Source organism: Balaenoptera ricei, chromosome 11 (assembly GCF_028023285.1).
Source record: "Balaenoptera ricei isolate mBalRic1 chromosome 11, mBalRic1.hap2, whole genome shotgun sequence".
In the NCBI taxonomy this organism is placed as follows: Eukaryota; Metazoa; Chordata; class Mammalia; order Artiodactyla; family Balaenopteridae; genus Balaenoptera; species Balaenoptera ricei.
Window position 1 is genome coordinate 38298999 of NC_082649.1, and position 17179 is coordinate 38316177.

A 17179-nucleotide genomic window follows, 5' to 3' on the forward strand; every position below is an offset into this window, starting at 1 on the left:
TGAGAGGTTGCATCTTTATCCCTGCTACCATTTTGGTCCTCACTGGGCTGTAGGACACTGATCTCCAGAGACCCTCTTCGCCACTGAGAGGAAGCGGGCAGCGTGAGAGAGCTGGGTGGCTTGCTTCCTGACAGGCCTGGCCCTTGAGGGCAGGCCAGGCCCCAGGGATTATTGACAGAGCCTTGAGCTCTGGCCAGTTGGCAGCTGATTTGTCGGGATGCAGAGCTTTCAGGTTGAAGAGATCACAGGGGGATGGGCAAAGAGGAGGACACAGGGGCATCTCTGCCCAGTGCCCTGTTGGCTGCAGCGAGCTGAGGAGCTAGGAGCCATGTGAGAGGAGAGGTCAACTGATTCTCACTAGGCCTGGTACCTTCCTTATGCTCTTGGGTTGAGTGTTGGGTCTGGGTCAGCCAAAGTCGTGAACTAGTCAGGGGAGTTAGAAACCCAGGGCTCTGTTTGATAAACTTGTAGGGGTTGCTCCCTGCTCTGAGCTTTAGGCTCCTCAGCTGTAAAATGGGGGGGGGGGGGGTCGTGGTCCAGCTATAGCTACCTCAGAGTTAGATGAGCCTCTTGTGAGTCAGTGCATGTGAAAGTGATACTTAAACTTGAATGTCCTCTAGGAACCATACAGTCATGTAAGGGAATGAGGCGATGTGGCCAGCGAGGGCTTGGGGTTAGGGCGTGGGGTTAGGTGACCAAGCTCAGAGTGGCTTGAGTTAGTCATTGCACCTCTCTCTGAGCCACTCAGTACAATAGTGATGATACCTCGTGCATGAACCTTGACCGAGTGGGTGACGTGCCTGCGCTCTGCTCCAGACTTCGCACACTTGATCTCATTCAGCCCTCACCACAGCCCTTTGAAGTGTGTACTGCAATCAGCCCCATGTTACAGAGGGGAAACTGAGGCTCTGAGAGGTTACCTCCCTTGCCTGGTCACACAGCTACAAAGTGGTAGAGCCAGGATTCAAACTGGGGCAGCCAGCTCCAGAATCCACCTGCTTCACTGCCCGGCTGCTCTGCCAGACCTGCCGGGTGGGGTTGTTTGAAGATGAAATGAGACCCTCCGAAGTGTTAGCTCAGGGCCTGGCACGTGGTGCGGGGCAGTGTGAGCTGCTGTCCTTTCTAACTGGCTTGGGGCCCAGAATCCCCAGGCCCTGGGGCTGTGTTCCCATAGGGGCGGGGCCCCCCTCCAGCCTTCTGTGCCTCACACCCCTCTTCTCCCTCCTTCCCACCAGGATGTCGCCACAATGCAGTTCTGTGCCAACAAGCTGGACAAGAAGGATTTCTTTGGGAAGTCTGACCCCTTCTTGGTGTTCTACAGAAGCAACGAGGATGGAACGTGAGTTCTCCGGCAACGCTTCACCCCCACTTCTGGGGGCATGGGCTTGTGGAGGAGGGATGGACCGTGGTGACCTGCCGGGCAGGGTGGCTTGGGCCATCTCCTCCTGCTGCTGCCCTGAGGCCCCTGCTCTAGAGAGGGCAGGGGCTCTAGGAGGTCAGGGGCTCCAAGGTAGTACCCTGGCCGCACAGATGGGGCTGGTGGGGGATTAGGGGCAGACTGCAAGCGCACAGTGCCATTCTGAGGGTCATTACTAAATGGCTGGCGCTGGGCATGTCAAAGATGGAGGGAGCGGGCAAAAACAGGGCTAGGGCAGGAATGAGGGGCCCCTCTGATAGTCCATTCCTTCTTCCACATGCATCAGTCCACATCTCTAAGCCTTGTCCTCGCTCACCCACAGCCTTCCTAACACCCCACTACACATATTCCCCCCACTACTTCCTACTCAGCATGGCAAATCTGGACCCCTTTCCCCCCTTGGCCCCAGGCTTCATTCAAAATCCCTCCCATCTTTGAAGCCCCCATTTCCTTCTCTCCTCTCCCTAATCTGGAAGCCACCCACAATATGAAGGAAAGACACACAACTCGTTGGGCAATGTAGGAGGTCAGTGATGTACACAGAGGGACAGATTCTAGGTTGAGGGTCTTGGGACCTAAGTCCTCTTCTCCAACCTGCTCTGTGACCCTAGACAAGTATGCCCCCTCTCTGGGCCTGTTTTCTCATCAGTAAAATGATCTGGTTAGATTAGGTGGTCTCCATGGTCTCTAAGCACCACAGCTCTGGAAGGCTGCGGCTGCTTAGCTGGGATTCTGCAGAATGAGGAAGCGATGGGACCAGGGAGGTTAATTAGAGAAACGCTGCTGGAGAAGGGAACTAGGAAGAAGGTTTTGAGGGAGAGGGAAAAAATGGGTCCACGGGGTTTGGGGGTTGGGGGTGGGGGGAGGAGCAGGGAAGAATAACAAGCTAGAGAAACAGTGTGTGCAAAGCAAGTGTGCCCTGAACAGAGGGCAAGGAGGCCTCGCTAAGTCCCCTAGAATCTGAAACTCTGGGTGTGTGTGTGTGTGAGTGTGTGTGTGTGTGAGTGTGTGTGTGTGTGTGCGTGTGCGTGTGTGTGTGTGTTGGGGGGCAGGGCAGCAGCAGGGAGGAGGTATGTTTCAGTCGAAGGGAAAACTGATTTTTAAACGAACGTACAAAACAAGGGAAATTAGGTACGATCATTTGCATAACAAAAGGATTGTCTCACCGTAGGACTCTTAGCAGGATTTCTTTAAATAATTCTTGTTGACTTTGACTTGACTTGAGGGAGGGAGGAAAAGGTCTGAGTGATGTTCTGGGCGCCCATGGAAATGTCCATGCAAGTCCCCTCCAGAAAGGAGGGCAGGGGCCTCCCCAGGGCTTGTCTCAGCGGCGAGGGCTGACTGGCCAGCAGGAGGGAGGGATTTGGGTTGTGGAACAGGAGATGGACATGTTGCAGAGTGTTTGCCAATGATTATTCTAGCAGAGCGGTGTGTAGGTTGGGTGGGGAGGGGGCGGGGGAGAGGGAGAGACTCGTGACTGACGTGGTGAACAGGTGGGAGGTGCCGTGCCAGGCAAGCTGTGGAAATGCAGGGGAGGAGGCAGGGAGGGGAGGACATGGGCAAAAGGGCAGGGCAAGACCTGGCTCTGCGGAACTTGGGTGGGGACCGCCGTCACCGCCCCCTCCCTGGCAGACGAGCTGCAGGGAACCCAGACTGTTGAAAATGGCAAAAGAGCTGGTCAGATGGGGCAGGCGATGGGAGTTTATTTGGGGGCGAGTTTCACTTAAAGCATGGGCTGGATCTGTCTGGGGTGAGGGGACATCAAGGGCAGCCAGAGAAACCGATCCAGAGGGACCAAAGGGAGTGAAATGTCACGCCTGCCACGCCAGGAGGGAAAAGGGCAGGAAGCATCCACAGAGCACCCGTGCTCCTGGCACTGCACATACCTTGTCTTCTTCAGTCAGAATCACTGGTCTGGGAGCAAGAATGTGGTGATGGAGAGCGGGCTCGGCCAGTCGCTGCCAATCATTAACTCTGTAATTTTATGCAAGTGTCTAACCGAATGGAACTTTATGTGATGGTGGAGATGTTCTGTATCTCACTGTCCTTATGGTTGCCATCAGCCACGTATAGCTGCTGAGCCCTTGAAAGGGGCTAGTGCGACAGAGGAACTGAATTTTTTATTTCATTTCATTTCAGTTAATTTAAATGTAAATAGCCACGTGAGGCTAGTGGCTACCATTCTGGACAGTGGGGCCCTACCCTCTGCGGTTCAGTTTCTTGGTGTGTGTGACGGGGAGAATCATAACACCTCCCTCCCAGGGAAGCCGTGAGGATTAAATGAGTTAATTCCAGTTATTAGAACAGGGTCTGGCAGCGTTAGTTACGGTTCTTTGGGAAGCTCAGTCACTTGCCCAGGGCTGCACAGCTGGAGGTACTGGTCTTGGGACCGGAGCCCACATCTGACTGACCCTGTTGGTTCACACCCTCACCCCACAGCCACGTCCCGAGTGTGTGTTGAAATGAATTGAGTTGAGCTGGGAGATGACTGCAGGGACCATTTCCACACTAGGGTCTCATCCCCCACGGCAAGTACATCTGGGGATCGAGGGGCCTGTGAATTTAGTGATGGCAAAGGGGGATGGGGGTGGGGAGTTTAAAGAAAGTGGTTTCAGGCAAGAGTCTGAAGCAGAAAACAGACCACACAGGGCTCAGGAAGAAAGACCTAGGGAGGAAATGTGGCTAATAGCTTAGAAGACTTGGTCAGGCAGTTTGGCTGGCAAGCGAGAGGAGCTAGAGAAGGCAGTGGTTCCAAAGAGGTGGGGAGACGGGGAGGGTCCACAGCAGGTCTGTGCGACTGTTCCAGGTGGGAGGTTAGGGCTTCTGCAGGGTGCGAACCTCCCTCCCTTCACCACCAGTTGCTGCTCCTGATTCTCCCTCCTGCCCCCTCCCCCAGTCCAGGCTCCTCTTCTTGCCCGACCTACTGCCCCAGCCATGGGCAGCTGTGGCCCCTCCTTTCCCCGTCCCCATTCCTGTCCCCATCACCAGCTCTGGAGTGTGTGGGGAGGTCTCCCACATGTACCTCACACTCCAGTGGGTGGGCGAGAAGGAGCACAGAAGAGAAACGCTGAGCCACGGTGACAGGAATGACATTTTGACTTGAAAATTGCCAGAGAAGAAATGGCACAGGCTGTGTGGGTATGGGCGGGGCCCAGGCACCTTCCTGGGTGACCTTTCCAAGCCAGGAGGTAGCTGGGGTGGATGCTGGGAAATCTCATGGGGACAGCCCCTGCCCTGAGCTCCACTCTGGCTTCTGGCTGCCCCTCCACGTGGCAGGGCAGGCTTCCAGGGCGGGGCCAGTCAGGCACAGCAGGGGGAGTGGGCAGGGGCGCTGGATTGGGGCCCAGCTGGGATTAAGCCAATTCTGCACTTTTAGTTTGCAAAGCAAGCTCATGGATTCAGACTACAAGAGCTGAAAGGGTCTTAGAGATCATCTAAGCCAGGGGCTTTAATTTCACTGGCTTGAAATGCCAGTGAGAGCTATGGAAACTCTCCTCTGAGAAATACATTTATTCATTAGTTCATTGTGAAAAAAATATTACATGAACACCTTACTAAGTGCCAGGTGCTATTCTGGGCACTAGAAATATACCAGTGAACAAGGAAGACAAACCCTTGCCCTTATGGAGCTTACATTTTAGTGACAGACTGTGAAAGAAATAAGGAGAAAGATAGACCATGTCAAATGTCAAATGGTGACAGATGGGATGGAAAAAGCAGTATGGAAAGGGACTAGGAGATCTCAGAGTCAGGGGACCAGGGGGCTATAAATTTTAGATAATGGTTCTCAGGGCAGGTGCTTATGTCAAAGAGATGACAGTGGAGCAAAACCTGAAGGAAGTGAGGAGGTGAGCCGTTAACATGGAAATTTGGGAGAGAGTCCTTCAGGCAGGGGAACAGCAAGCACATGAAACTCAGGCAACCAGTTCCACTGACGATTTCAAGGGTTCACAGACCCCTAAAGCCCATCCCCAGATCCTTCCATGGATCTCAGATGAAAAAAGTCTAATAGTGGCCAACTCCCTGGGTTTAGAGGCGAGGAAATAGAGGCCGAGAGGGGGACAACCTTGCTCAAGGTCACACAGAGAACAGGGGCCAGAACCACATCTCCTGACACTCCTACCTGGTGCAGGAATCCTTTCTGTAGTGTTATCAAGAAATGGCTGTCTAGGAATAAAGATGCAGATGTAGAGAATGGACTTGAGGACACGGGGAGGGGGAAGGGTAAGCTGGGAAGAAGTGAGAGAGTGGCATGGACATATATATACCACCAAATGTAAAATAGATAGCTAGTGGGAAGCAGCCGCACGGCACAGGGAGATCAGCTCAGTGCTTTGTGACCACCTAGAGGGGTGGGATAGGGGGGGTGGGAAGGAGATGCCAAAGGGAGGAGGTATGGGGATATATGTATACGTATAGCTGATTCACTTTGTTATACAGCAGAAACTAACACACCATTGTAAAGCAATTATACTCCAATAAAAATGTTAAAAAAAATAAAATAAACTGAAGTTTATACAAAGATAAAAAAAAAAAAGAAATGGCTGTCTAGCTTCTGCCTGGATGCTGCTAGTGACAGGCAGCTCATCACCTCACGAAGCCATTGTTTCTACTGTCTGGCAACTGCAGAGATTAACAAGCCAGCCCCTCTGGTGATCTGAATTCTGCCTCCCTTGGGGTCAGGACTGACAGTCTTCCCTCTCTTCTTTGCCAGGTTCACCATCTGCCACAAGACTGAGGTCATGAAGAACACCCTAAACCCAGTCTGGCAAACTTTCTCCATTCCTGTGAGAGCCCTCTGCAACGGGGACTATGATCGGTGAGATGAGAAAATGTCCCCTGTCCCCAAGCACAGGTGCGGGGGGCACGGTCACGTTGATGAGGGCCACCCCATCAGTACGAGCGAGCAGAGCCTCCTGGAGCTGCGTGCTGCTGGCCCTGCACAGGGTGGATCTGGGGATCCCTCTGGCTCCCTGCCCTTCCCTCACCACACCCCGCCTTTTTTCCTCCCAGTCTGACGTTCCCATTGGTGGAAGACCTCCCAGGCTGGGGGGATGGGAGGTACCAAGGATTTCAGAGAAGCCCTGGTGGGTGTTGGGCGCCCTGCCCGGAGCTCAGTAGCTGGTCTTTTCATTGTGCCCAGTGAGGGGCAGGTGGGGGCCAGACGGCAGCTGCTCTAGATGCAGGTAGAGGTGACCTGGTCCCCGGCAGCCCCAACTCCTGGCTGAGGGACTCTGGGGAGTCAGGATCCCAGGATATGCGCTGCCAGATGGATGAGTTGCCATAAAAAGGGGGTGAGGGGTGCAGTGCAAACAGCTCATGGAATTTTTTGATGCTACAAAGCCTACTCATAATACACGTCGTCATTGCTTGAGGGTAGACTGTGGAGTATAGATACCGGATACCTAGTTTCCAATCCTGGCTCTGTGACGAGAAAAGCACTCTCAACCTGGGCAAACTTTGACCTGTCTGAGCCTCAGTTTCCTTATCTGTAAACTGGGTACTTAAACATCCACCTACCTTGTAGGGCTGCTTTGAAGCTCACAACCTACATGCTAAGGCTCTGGTATGCATAAAATACCGTTCAGCATTTCATCCACAAACGTTTATTGATGCCCTACCATGTGACAGGCACTGCACTAGATGCTGGGAAGTCAGGAGGAAACAAAACACACAGTCTTCACCCTTCACCCAACCTCTTGGAGTTCACATGCTAGTGGGGGAGGCAGACATTAATCCAATAATTGCACAAAGAAACATAATTACAAATTGTGGCAAGTGCAGGGGGGAGAGGGGACACGTAGGATGGGAGCTGTAACACGGTATTGGTCTGTGTTAAGTCACAAGAACCCAGCCTGGTTTCCTGGTGGTTGCTATAGCAGGGGGGCAAGCTGGCAGGGGCTTGTCGGGCAGGGCTGTCCAGGCAGCCCTGAGGAAGCTGGGCCTCTGCTGGCCACTCCGACAGGAGCCCTAGGGTGTCAGAACAGATACCTCAGGACATCCTGGCTGGGGCCTTGGCATGGGCTCCCTGGCACTCTGTTCACAGTGGCTACTGTCAGGGTATGTGCGGTGGGGTGAGGGGACAGGCATGAGCAGACGGATGGCCTCCAGGCACCCCTGTCTCCCTCCCTATTAGGATGCTGACCCAGGAGATGAAGTGGCTTCTTTTCCTGCCTCTCGGCTGGGACAGAAAAGCCAGTCTGTTCCATAGGTGGTCATTGAGCACCTACCATGTGCTCAGCACTGCGCCTCCAGCTGTGCGGCATTCAAGGGAATGTAGCCGCATTTCCGTCTTCAGGGGGCTTACAGGGAGCTCAGATGTGCACACGTATATTTTAGATAGCTAAATAGTTGTGCAAAATGAGACTGGAAACAAAAATAGGCACTTCAGCCAAACAAACCGCTGTTCCGTGTCTGGCCAGGTCCTGGGGCTTCTGGAGTGGTGGGGAATGGGAGGGGTTGAAGCAATAGGGTCTAAAGGAGGCTCAGGGCAGGGTGGAAGGTTAGGGGGGCGGCGTCAGTTCCTGGGGACAAGGGATGTAGGAAAAATGGTTGGGATAGAGAGGAAGGGAGGGGAAATTCAAGGTTGGGGGATGGGAGAACATGGCAGCTCCAGTCTCATAGGGGTGGAAGGAATTGGGATTTCTGACCACACTGCCTAGAGGTTTCGGGGGGTGTACAGCTGACCCCCCACAACCCGCATCCCAGGGAAGGCCTCCTAGGGCCTCAGAATCCAGCCTTGTCAGAGGCAGTAAGGAGGGCAGCCCAGCTCAGAGGCCTGGGCTCTCCATTCAGCCATGGGAGGAGGTGCGGGTGTGGGGGCGGGGGGGGGGGGAAGGTGCAGGCTTTGCGGAAAGCCCAGGTGGGCTCCCATCCCCCTCCCAGGCTGAACCCTGGACTGGCTTCCCTCCAGGATGGCTGGGCAGCTTGGGCCCTCCTCCAAAGCCAGGGACAGATGAACTGTGATGTGACTGACAGTGGTGCTAATGGAGGTGTCAGGTGTGTCACATTGGCCTGGTGAGTGAGCAGGCCTGCCCCCTGCTGAGCCCTAGGGTCACCCACATACCCAACAGCCACTCAGGAGGTGCAGGCATTTGGGAGGCCCCCGTAGGGCAGGAGAGGGTGGGCCTTGTTCAGGAAAACAAGGCCGCTTTCCTCTACTTCTGAGGCACCTCTTGAAGCCTCACAGTACACATTGGGTTTAATCCAGCAGCCCTGTCTTCCAAGCCAGCCAGGCACCAGACACCGTGTTGGGTGCTGTGGGCACAGTGAGCTCTCAGACCCAAGTCTTCTGAGGTTGCTCCCAGGCTAAGGTTGGAGACATGGGTCATAATAATAACAGGAAAGGCTCCTGTGGCACTTCGGAGGTAATTGATGTATGTGAACTAATTTAATCCTCCCAACAATTAGTACCTCTTCTGAAAAAGGTACAAATACTATCCACATCTCGTAGGTAAGGAAACTGAGGCCCAGAGAGGTTAAGTAACTCACCCAGGGTTTTACTGCCAGTAGCACCAGAATCTGGACCCAAGCAGGCTGGCTCTAGGATCTGTGTTCTTAAACTCCAGTGCTCTGCTGATGAATGGTCAAGGCGTGGGGTGAGTGGGGTGGGACACTTGGAGGACAGCTCTAGGAGAGTTTGCTCAGGGGCTTGAGCAGGTCTGCTTCGAGACAGGAGTTAGAAGGAAGACTCAAAAGGCCTTGACAGCTGCCTGGATATGGGAGTGAAAGAGACGTAGAGATTATTAGGGTTTGGAGTTTGGAGGATGAGAGACGATGGTACCACTGGTGGAAATGGGAAGTGTGACAGGGAGCCAGAGTGTGTGGCTATGGGACAGGTACAGTGGTGTTCTTCCCAGGAGAGAGGAGAACAGAGGTCTGGGAGTCCCCGGGAGGGGGGCTGGCAGAGGTCAGGAGTAGGGGGATGTCAGAGAGATAAGAGGGGACCAGGGGGAGGGCAGCCATAGTCAGGGAGTTGAGAGAAGAGAGTTCAAACAGAAATATCAACTACTATTGTGAAAAAGAGGGCCAGGGGATGAGAACCAGGGATCTGCTGAGAAAGGGCAGTTTTCTTGGAATGATGGGGATGGAAATGAATTAATCTTATTAAGCTTTACTGAGTCTTTAGGACATGGGCCAAATTGTGTCCTAATTGGTTTAAATACAGTATCTTATTTTGTGAGTTTAAATTTCACAATAACCCTAGAAGGTGGGTACTAGTGACATGCCCATTTCACAGATGGGGAAACAGAGGACCACAGATTATGTCACTTGCCAGGGCAAGGAGAAGGTGCATGTTCCTTCTCCAGAAGTCACTTCTGGGCTGGCCCTCTAATTTGGGGTTCCCCTGGTTTGGGGTCCCCCTGCCTTTACTGTGTTTCCAGTCCACACAAGAACAAACCCAAGTGACCCAGCTGAGCAGAACCTGAGTCAGAGGAAGTGGACTCAGGGTCAGAATTAGTCTAGCCCTCCAGTGGGGTGAAGTGGGGTGAAGGGTGATGAAGGCACTTCTCTTGCCTTCCCTGAAGTCCCCCTGCTCTGTCCTTGAATATTCTGCAACTTGAGGATTTGTCCCTGTTAAACCAAATTCCTCTGGGTTGGGCTGCTATCACTCACTCACACCTTCATGGTGAATAAGTAGGTTTTAAAAGGGTGTTAAGGGTACTGGGTCTTCACCTGGAGAGGGGAGAGGGTTCCCAGGAGCTGGGGGGCTGTCACATCACCCAAACTTCGGCCCCCTGGATTGAACCAGTTGCTTCTCCTTTGAACCCCACCACACACTGAACACCGGGAGGGGCTGGGCCCAATACCATGGCCTCAGTTAGGAGTGTCTTATCCCTGGTTCACACATGCACAAGCTGAACTCAGACACAGGAGCCACAGTCAGTGCAGTACAGCTGGGGGTGCACAGCACCTCTGCCATCAAGCCTCACTGCCTGGGCCTGTGAGGCTCGATGCTCTTCTTCCTCCCAGCAGCTTCTCAGAGTAATGGACTGACTCAGTTAGTTTAGGGCGAACCCCTCAAGGCCCGTCAGCCCTCGGGACTTGTAAGCATCAGGGAAACATACCTTTTCCTGCCTGGGAGAGGGAGAGGCTCATTAGGAGCAGACCTGCAGCTCGGCTCAGAGGAGGCTACGGACAGAGCTGCTTGGTGTGCTGGGGGGGAAGCCTGGCGTCTTTGCCAGCATCCCCCATCCTTGCTGGCCTGCTGAGGCTCACACACCCCGCTCTGTCACTCCTGCCCCACGCGTTCAGAGACCCACAGGACACTGGCTCCCTGCCAAGAGGCCTGGTGCTGCTACTGACCAGCTGTGTCTGGCTTCTGCCACTGCCTTCCCCTGCCTCTGGGCACCTCCTTCTTCCCCAGTTCTGGAGATTTCGGTCTCCGAGCTAATTTGACTCCCTGCAGCCATCCCTGGAGCCTTGGCTGTGATTGCTACTGGGGTGAGTTGGCACAGGAATCTCATACTCAGTGGTCTCAACCTCAGCTGCAAGTTCAAATCCCCTGAGGAGCTTTTAACAATTCCCCTGCACAGGCTGCACCCCCAGACCAATTGATTCTGAATCTCTGGGGTGAGGCATCAGCATCAGGATTGCTAAAGCTCCCCGGAGGGTCCGATGTGTAACCAAGTTTGAAAACCAGTACTTTCATCTAGAGAGGTTAGCGGCTCTGGAAGCACATTAGAATCAGCCAGGGGACTTTTAAAAACTACCTGTGCCTGAGCCCTATCCAGACCAATTAAATCACGGCTTTTGGCAGTGAGATTTAAAAAAAATTCTCCCCAGTGATTTTTTTGGGTATCCAAGGCCGTGGCTATGACTGGGGTCCTCCTATAGCCTCTGAGCATGTGGCTGTCACTGATCTAGTCACCTGAGGGACTGGTGTTGGTGGTCTGAGGAGAGGCACTCTTTGCTGGGGTCCCTGAAGGTCCCCTGCAGAGCTGGGGGGCTCTGGGGAAGGACTGGGAGGCTTCAGCATTGGGGGGCAGGGTCCTGGCTCAGACCCGCACCAGCTGTGTGACCCTGGGCAAGTCACTGGGTGCCCTTAAGGCTCAGTTTTCCCATCTGAAAATGAGGGGCTGGAGGTCATCCCTCCAGAACATGCACAGCAGAACCACTTGGGAAGCCTTTCAACCTAGATTCCTGGGCCCAGTCCAGAGCTGCCAAGAACTGGACCTGGGGGTCTGTGTGTCTGAAAAGCTCCCTGGTGATCTGCCAGGTGGCCAGGCTAGGATGCCACCAAGGTCACTTTCAGCCTTGTCATTCCAGCAATTGGAAGTTGCAGAGCCCAGGTACCCAGGCTCAGGTGTCCCTGATTTAAGTAAATTCTATGTGAAAAACTATGCCAGGGCTTCCCTGGTGGTGAGGTGGTTGAGAATCCGCCTGCCAGTGCAGGGGACATGGGTTCGATCCCTGGTCTGGGAAGGTCCTGCATGCCACGGAGCACCTAAGCCTGTGCGCCACAACAACTGAGCCTGTGCTCTAGAGCCCGCGAGCCACAACTACTGAGCCCACGTGCCACAACTACTGAAGCCCATGTGCCTAGAGCCCGTGCTCTGCAACAGGAGAAGCCACTGCAATGAGAAGCCCACGCACTGCAATGAAGAGTAGCCCCCGCTCACCGCAACCAGAGAAAAGCCCACGCACAGCAATGAAGACCCAACTCAGCCAGAAACAATAAATAAATAAAATAAAATAATAAAATAAATTTATTTAAAAAAACAAAAAAAGGCAAAAAACAAACAAACAAAAAAAACTATCCCAGGTGTGGCCCAAATGCTAAAGTGGAGAGGAGGCTTTTTAAAAATTTTTTAAAATTTTTGTCTGTGTTGTGTCTCCCTTACGGTGCGTGGGCTTCTCATTGCGGTGGCTTCTCTTGTTGTAGAGCACGGGCTCTAGGCACGCAGGCTTCAGTAGTTGTGGCTTGCGGGCTCTAGAGCGCAGGCTCAACAGTTGGGGCGCACGGGCTTAGTTGCTCCACGGCATGTGGGATCTTCCCAGACCAGGGATCGAACCCATGTCCCCTGCATTGGCAGATGGATTTCCAGCCACTGCGCCACCAGGGAAGCCCAGGAGGCATTTTTATAGAGATCCAACGCATGCCAGGCAGTTTTACCAACTTGTCTCCACAGCTATTCTGTAGGGCCGTTATTATCCCTACTTTAAAATGATTTTGTGGCTCAGAGAGGTTAAGTGACATCTCCAGGTCCCAGTGCAAAGGGCCCAGCATCCAAGTCCACACCCCAGCCACTTTCCACTCTTTCCAGATCACCAACCTACCTTTAGAGGCCTAGATTTTATTTTCTTTCTGTAATAATTCTCCTCAGAGAGACATAGTTTTTTGTTTTTCACAAAAATTTAAAAGATTTCTCTAAATGGTGGGCTTCTATGCCTGCCCCATTTTACATTTTGGTAACAAAAATCCAGTTGCTGCACAACATACTGGGCATCCCTTCATTTCCTGAGCAGTTTCTACCCTGATGCAGGAGAATCCGCCTCCCACCCCCATGCCCCATGGAGGCTCATCTGAAGGGAGACAGCGCCTCCTTCTGGGGATTCTGGAACTCCAAGGCCGACTCCCTGCAGACTTGAGGAGATGGGCCGCGGCCATCGGCCAAATGATGAGATATTCATAGAACACAGGCCTGGGCAGCCGCCTCTGTGTGCCCCATTTAGAACTGAAGGCTGGAGACCCAGCTCCCCCATGCCTCTTCCACCTCTCCAGACCCTGACCCTGCAGAGGGACCCTGGCATCTGCCCCATCCCTGGGCATCCCTGGAGGACTGCTGATACCAAGGGTTAACCTGCAACCCTCCACCTCCCTCCTCTGCCTCTGGTCTGCTAGCCTGTTGCCATAGAAACAGGCTAAAAATAAAATGGGCTCCCAAAGCCCAGCCCCAAGCTCAGAAGTCAAAACAAACTAATTAAAGCAGCCAGGCTAAAATGTGAAGATAATTACACCCTCACTCAGGAGCCAGTCTGGCATGGAAAAGCTCAGCAGGCCATCCTGAGTCAGGACCCCTGGGTCCATCCCTGACATGCGGGGTAGCTCCCCACCACTCAGACTCCTCGGACCCCAGGGTCCCACCAGGAGAGCCCACCCTGCTTAGGCCTTGGATCTAGGGAGCACCACCCTCACACTCTAACGGCCCCACCCCTGATAAACTGCAGTATGGCTTCATGCTGGGATCTGTGCCCCATCTGGGGTGGCCAAGGAGAAGGTGGGGTGAACTGAAGTCTGAGGCTGCTTTTCTACATCTTCCCTGAAATTCAGGGAAGTCCCAATGCAGCTTTGGAGCTGCCTCTGTCCCTAAGACCTTTAAAGGCGTCAAGATAGTTCCTTTGTCTCCTGGGCTGCTGCCTCTTCACCGAGGGCCCTCGGAGCCTGGTGGGGGTTCCTCCATCCCCTTTTGGCCCAGGAGCGTGAGAAGGCCACGCAGGTGGCCCCATTCTCAGGCCACGCAGGTGCTGGGTCAAGTCCATCCCACCATGGGCCCTTTGCCTTACAGGACCATCAAGGTGGAGGTATACGACTGGGATCGAGATGGCAGGTAAGCTGGCAGAAGGACAGAAGGTGAGCAGGGATGGGGACAGCCCCTGGGAGGAAGGTGGGTCTCGCCCTCTCATGGAGAGAGCTGTGCCCAGGTCCCCACCCATGGCAGCTTGGGGGGTAAGGGACCTGGGTTTTCCTGTGGAGGGACCACTGCCTCGGTGGCTCGTCTGTGCCCAGCTCCACTGAGGCACCAGAGGGCCTGTGTCCTGCAGGACATGGTGCAAGGAGTGTAAGAGGCCTCTTGTCCTCAAATAGCTGCCTAGCGGCCAGCCAGTGTCTAAAATCTCCCCACGTTTGGAAGAATGTAGGCTTTTCTGAAATGTGCATGTTCTAAGGTACAGGCAGATATTAGTGACCTCCTGAGCATTCATGACCGCGTTCTCTGTGTGAGGCTAAGCATCGTGTGGTGACTGAAGTGCAGAAGATGAGCTTGGCTCTCAGAGACTCCCTGAACTCTAGCAGGAGGCCCTTGACTCCTCAGAGGAGTTGTTTGTGGGGAGCAGGGCTGACGGAGTGGGATATGGGAAAGGTGAGCATATGAATGGACCCCGGAGCGGTAAGGCAGAGCCTGAGTAGGGCTGAGCCTAACCTTGGAGAGGCCAGGGGCTTCCTCTTCTGTGGATCTAAGTGCCCCCAAGGAGCCAGTTATCACAGGGAATTCATAGAAGGGGACCAGAACAGGCCTCTCACAACTTTAGTAGATCCCTCACCGGCTCCTGCTTGTCTGTTGAACCAAATCCAACCAAATCCAAGTATGTCATCCTTCCTGACTTTTGTGAGCCCTCCATCCTGTGGTGCTACCAGGGGTGTCATAGAGGGGCTTTAAGCCCTCTAATCTCCACTGGTGCCTATCAAGTCTGTGACATGGTTGGGGGATGCCGTGAAGGGCTGTGTAAGTACAGCTCTAAATTAGGCCGGAGCTCCTTTCAAGGAGCTCACCTGTCCAACACCTTCCTATAGAGAAATTCTAGTGCCAGCACTACTCTGCCAGCTCACTCTGTCCCGTCCTCTCTTTGCTTTAACCACATCACAGGCAAGTCAGCTTCAGGCTTCCACCCATGATTCACCTCATCATCTTACCCTGGAGTTCCCCATTAACTTTCCTTTACCAGGGAAGCTGGAGACAGCTACCAGATGCCATTGGGTCCCACCATCAGGGAGCTCATAGTCTGAATGCTGAGAGCTGTAAATATGTAGACAAAAGACAGTGTGGACTCAAGGTGGGGCAAGGCCCCAGGGGCACCTCCTGGGCATCACACTCCAGCAGGCATTCCCAGCCAGCAAGTTAACCACTGCCCTCTATCAGGGAGAGTGGTGTCGAAAGGCAGCCGACCGAAGGGGAGATGGGAGTTCTGCTTTGTTCAAGGTTTTGCTGCACTTACCATCAACACACGCTTGTGGGGCAGAGATGCAGAAGGTGTAAACACTGCAGAAGACACCTCAAGCTGCCTGGACGGACCTAGAGCTAATTGTCTTTTCAAAAAATGTTATTGGAAAAATGTCAAGTACACAGAAAAGTAGAGAGAAGAGTTTAATGAACACTTTAAGCCTATCACCTGAATCTAACAAGTGTTACATGTTGCCATAGTTGCCTTATCTATGTTTTGATGTAGTTTAAGTTACAGTTCATGGCATTTTTACCTCTAAATATCTCATTGGGAATGTCTAAAAAATAAGGGCATTTTTCTACATGACTACAAATGTCATTATTGCACCTGACACATTGAACAATAATTCTTGAATACCATCTAATATTCATTTCATGTTCAAATTTCCCCAGTTGTCCCCAAAATACATTCTATTGCTCGTTCGTTCAAATAAGAATCCAGGTATTAGAAGTGGGTCCTATTCTCCAGGACCCTGCTCTTTGCTGGGTGGCTGTTGGGTTTCTTGCTCCATGGGTGACACTGGACTCTTCCCAGGGGCCCACCCTCTCTACTGGTGTGTACCCCTGGAGCAGAGGCCCCAGGCAGAACTGGGAGCCAGGGGAAGGGACATGAGAGGCGGGGGGATGAGCAGAGGCAGCGCACAGCCTGGGCCTCGCGGTCTCAGCAGCAACTTTCCCTTGCAGCCATGACTTCATTGGGGAGTTCACCACCAGCTACCGGGAGCTGGCCCGTGGGCAGAGCCAATTCAACATCTATGAGGTGAGGCAGACACCTGAAGGCTGGGGTTTGCTCTGACTATATGTAGCTCCCAGTTGCTGAGGACTAACAGTGAGCCATGGCTGGGGTTTTTGCATGTTCTCCTGTGAGGTGGGTGTTATTGTCCCATTTCACACTTAAGGAGACTGAATCTCAGACAAGTGAGGGGACTTGACCAAAGCCCAGTAAGTGGCAGAATCAAGAGGCAAACAACCTAAGCTTATCTGACTCCAAATCATTGAGGTATAGTGTCCCCCCCGAGAGAGCTCTTCCAACAAGGCGGGGGAATAAAAGTGCAGGTGGGGCAGAAGGTGGGGAACAGTATCAGAAGGTTCCAGGCCCAAGACCTGAGGTCCTGAGTTCAAGTAGCCTTCTGCCTTTAATCAGAGCGGTCTCAGGGCCTGCAGAATATCTTCTCTTTTCTGGAAGGAAAGAGAGGAACAGGAATCAGGATACCTCCATCTAGACCAGAGAACCTTGGACAAGACACCCTATCTCTCTGGAGATAATATAGTCTGCCCTCCAAGGACACTTTCTACTGCTGAGCCTTTGCCTGTGTGTGTGCTCTCTCTCAGGATACCCTCCCACCTTCCACATCTAGCTCAGGTCCTACTCCTCTGGTGGCCTATTTTCTCCCACTTATGAACTTCATGGACAGCATAGTTCATGCCAGACCTACTGAACTGCAGATACTTATAACCCTAATTTACAGCCCAGGGTTCATATCATGACTCCACCATGTATTAGCCTTGCGACCCTGGCTGAGTTCTTGCCCCACTCTGTGCCATGCACACTGAGAATTAAATAAGTTACTAGAACACTGTCTGGCCACTAGTGAGCATTACGTCAGTGCTATCTCCTAGTTTCATCTGTTGAGCGCTTGGGTGCCAGGAGATTTACATTTCACAACCATCCTACGCTGGCTCTATCTTTACGTCACTCAGCTAGAGCTGGCTTTGCCTCCCATCTCTGAACCCTAATCCCTCCATGCATCCACTCTCTCAACCTGTATCTCTGTTCCGAGTGGGCAGGTCTTGTGTTCCAACTAGACTGAAGCTCCCCAAG

At 53.1% G+C, this 17179-nt stretch overlaps 1 protein-coding gene across 3 annotated transcripts in view; it reads left to right on the top strand.

Annotated features, from left to right (window-relative positions):
- CPNE5 (copine 5) overlaps window positions 1-17179 on the top strand; it is a 91173-nt gene that overhangs the window by 57111 nt on the left and 16883 nt on the right. For all 3 annotated transcript variants that reach the window (XM_059938805.1, XM_059938803.1, XM_059938804.1), the window contains 4 exons: window positions 1236-1339; window positions 6132-6236; window positions 13927-13968; window positions 16042-16117. In XM_059938805.1, the coding sequence (XP_059794788.1) occupies window positions 1236-1339; window positions 6132-6236; window positions 13927-13968; window positions 16042-16117 (327 nt within the window). The remainder of the gene's footprint in view (window positions 1-1235; window positions 1340-6131; window positions 6237-13926; window positions 13969-16041; window positions 16118-17179) is intronic.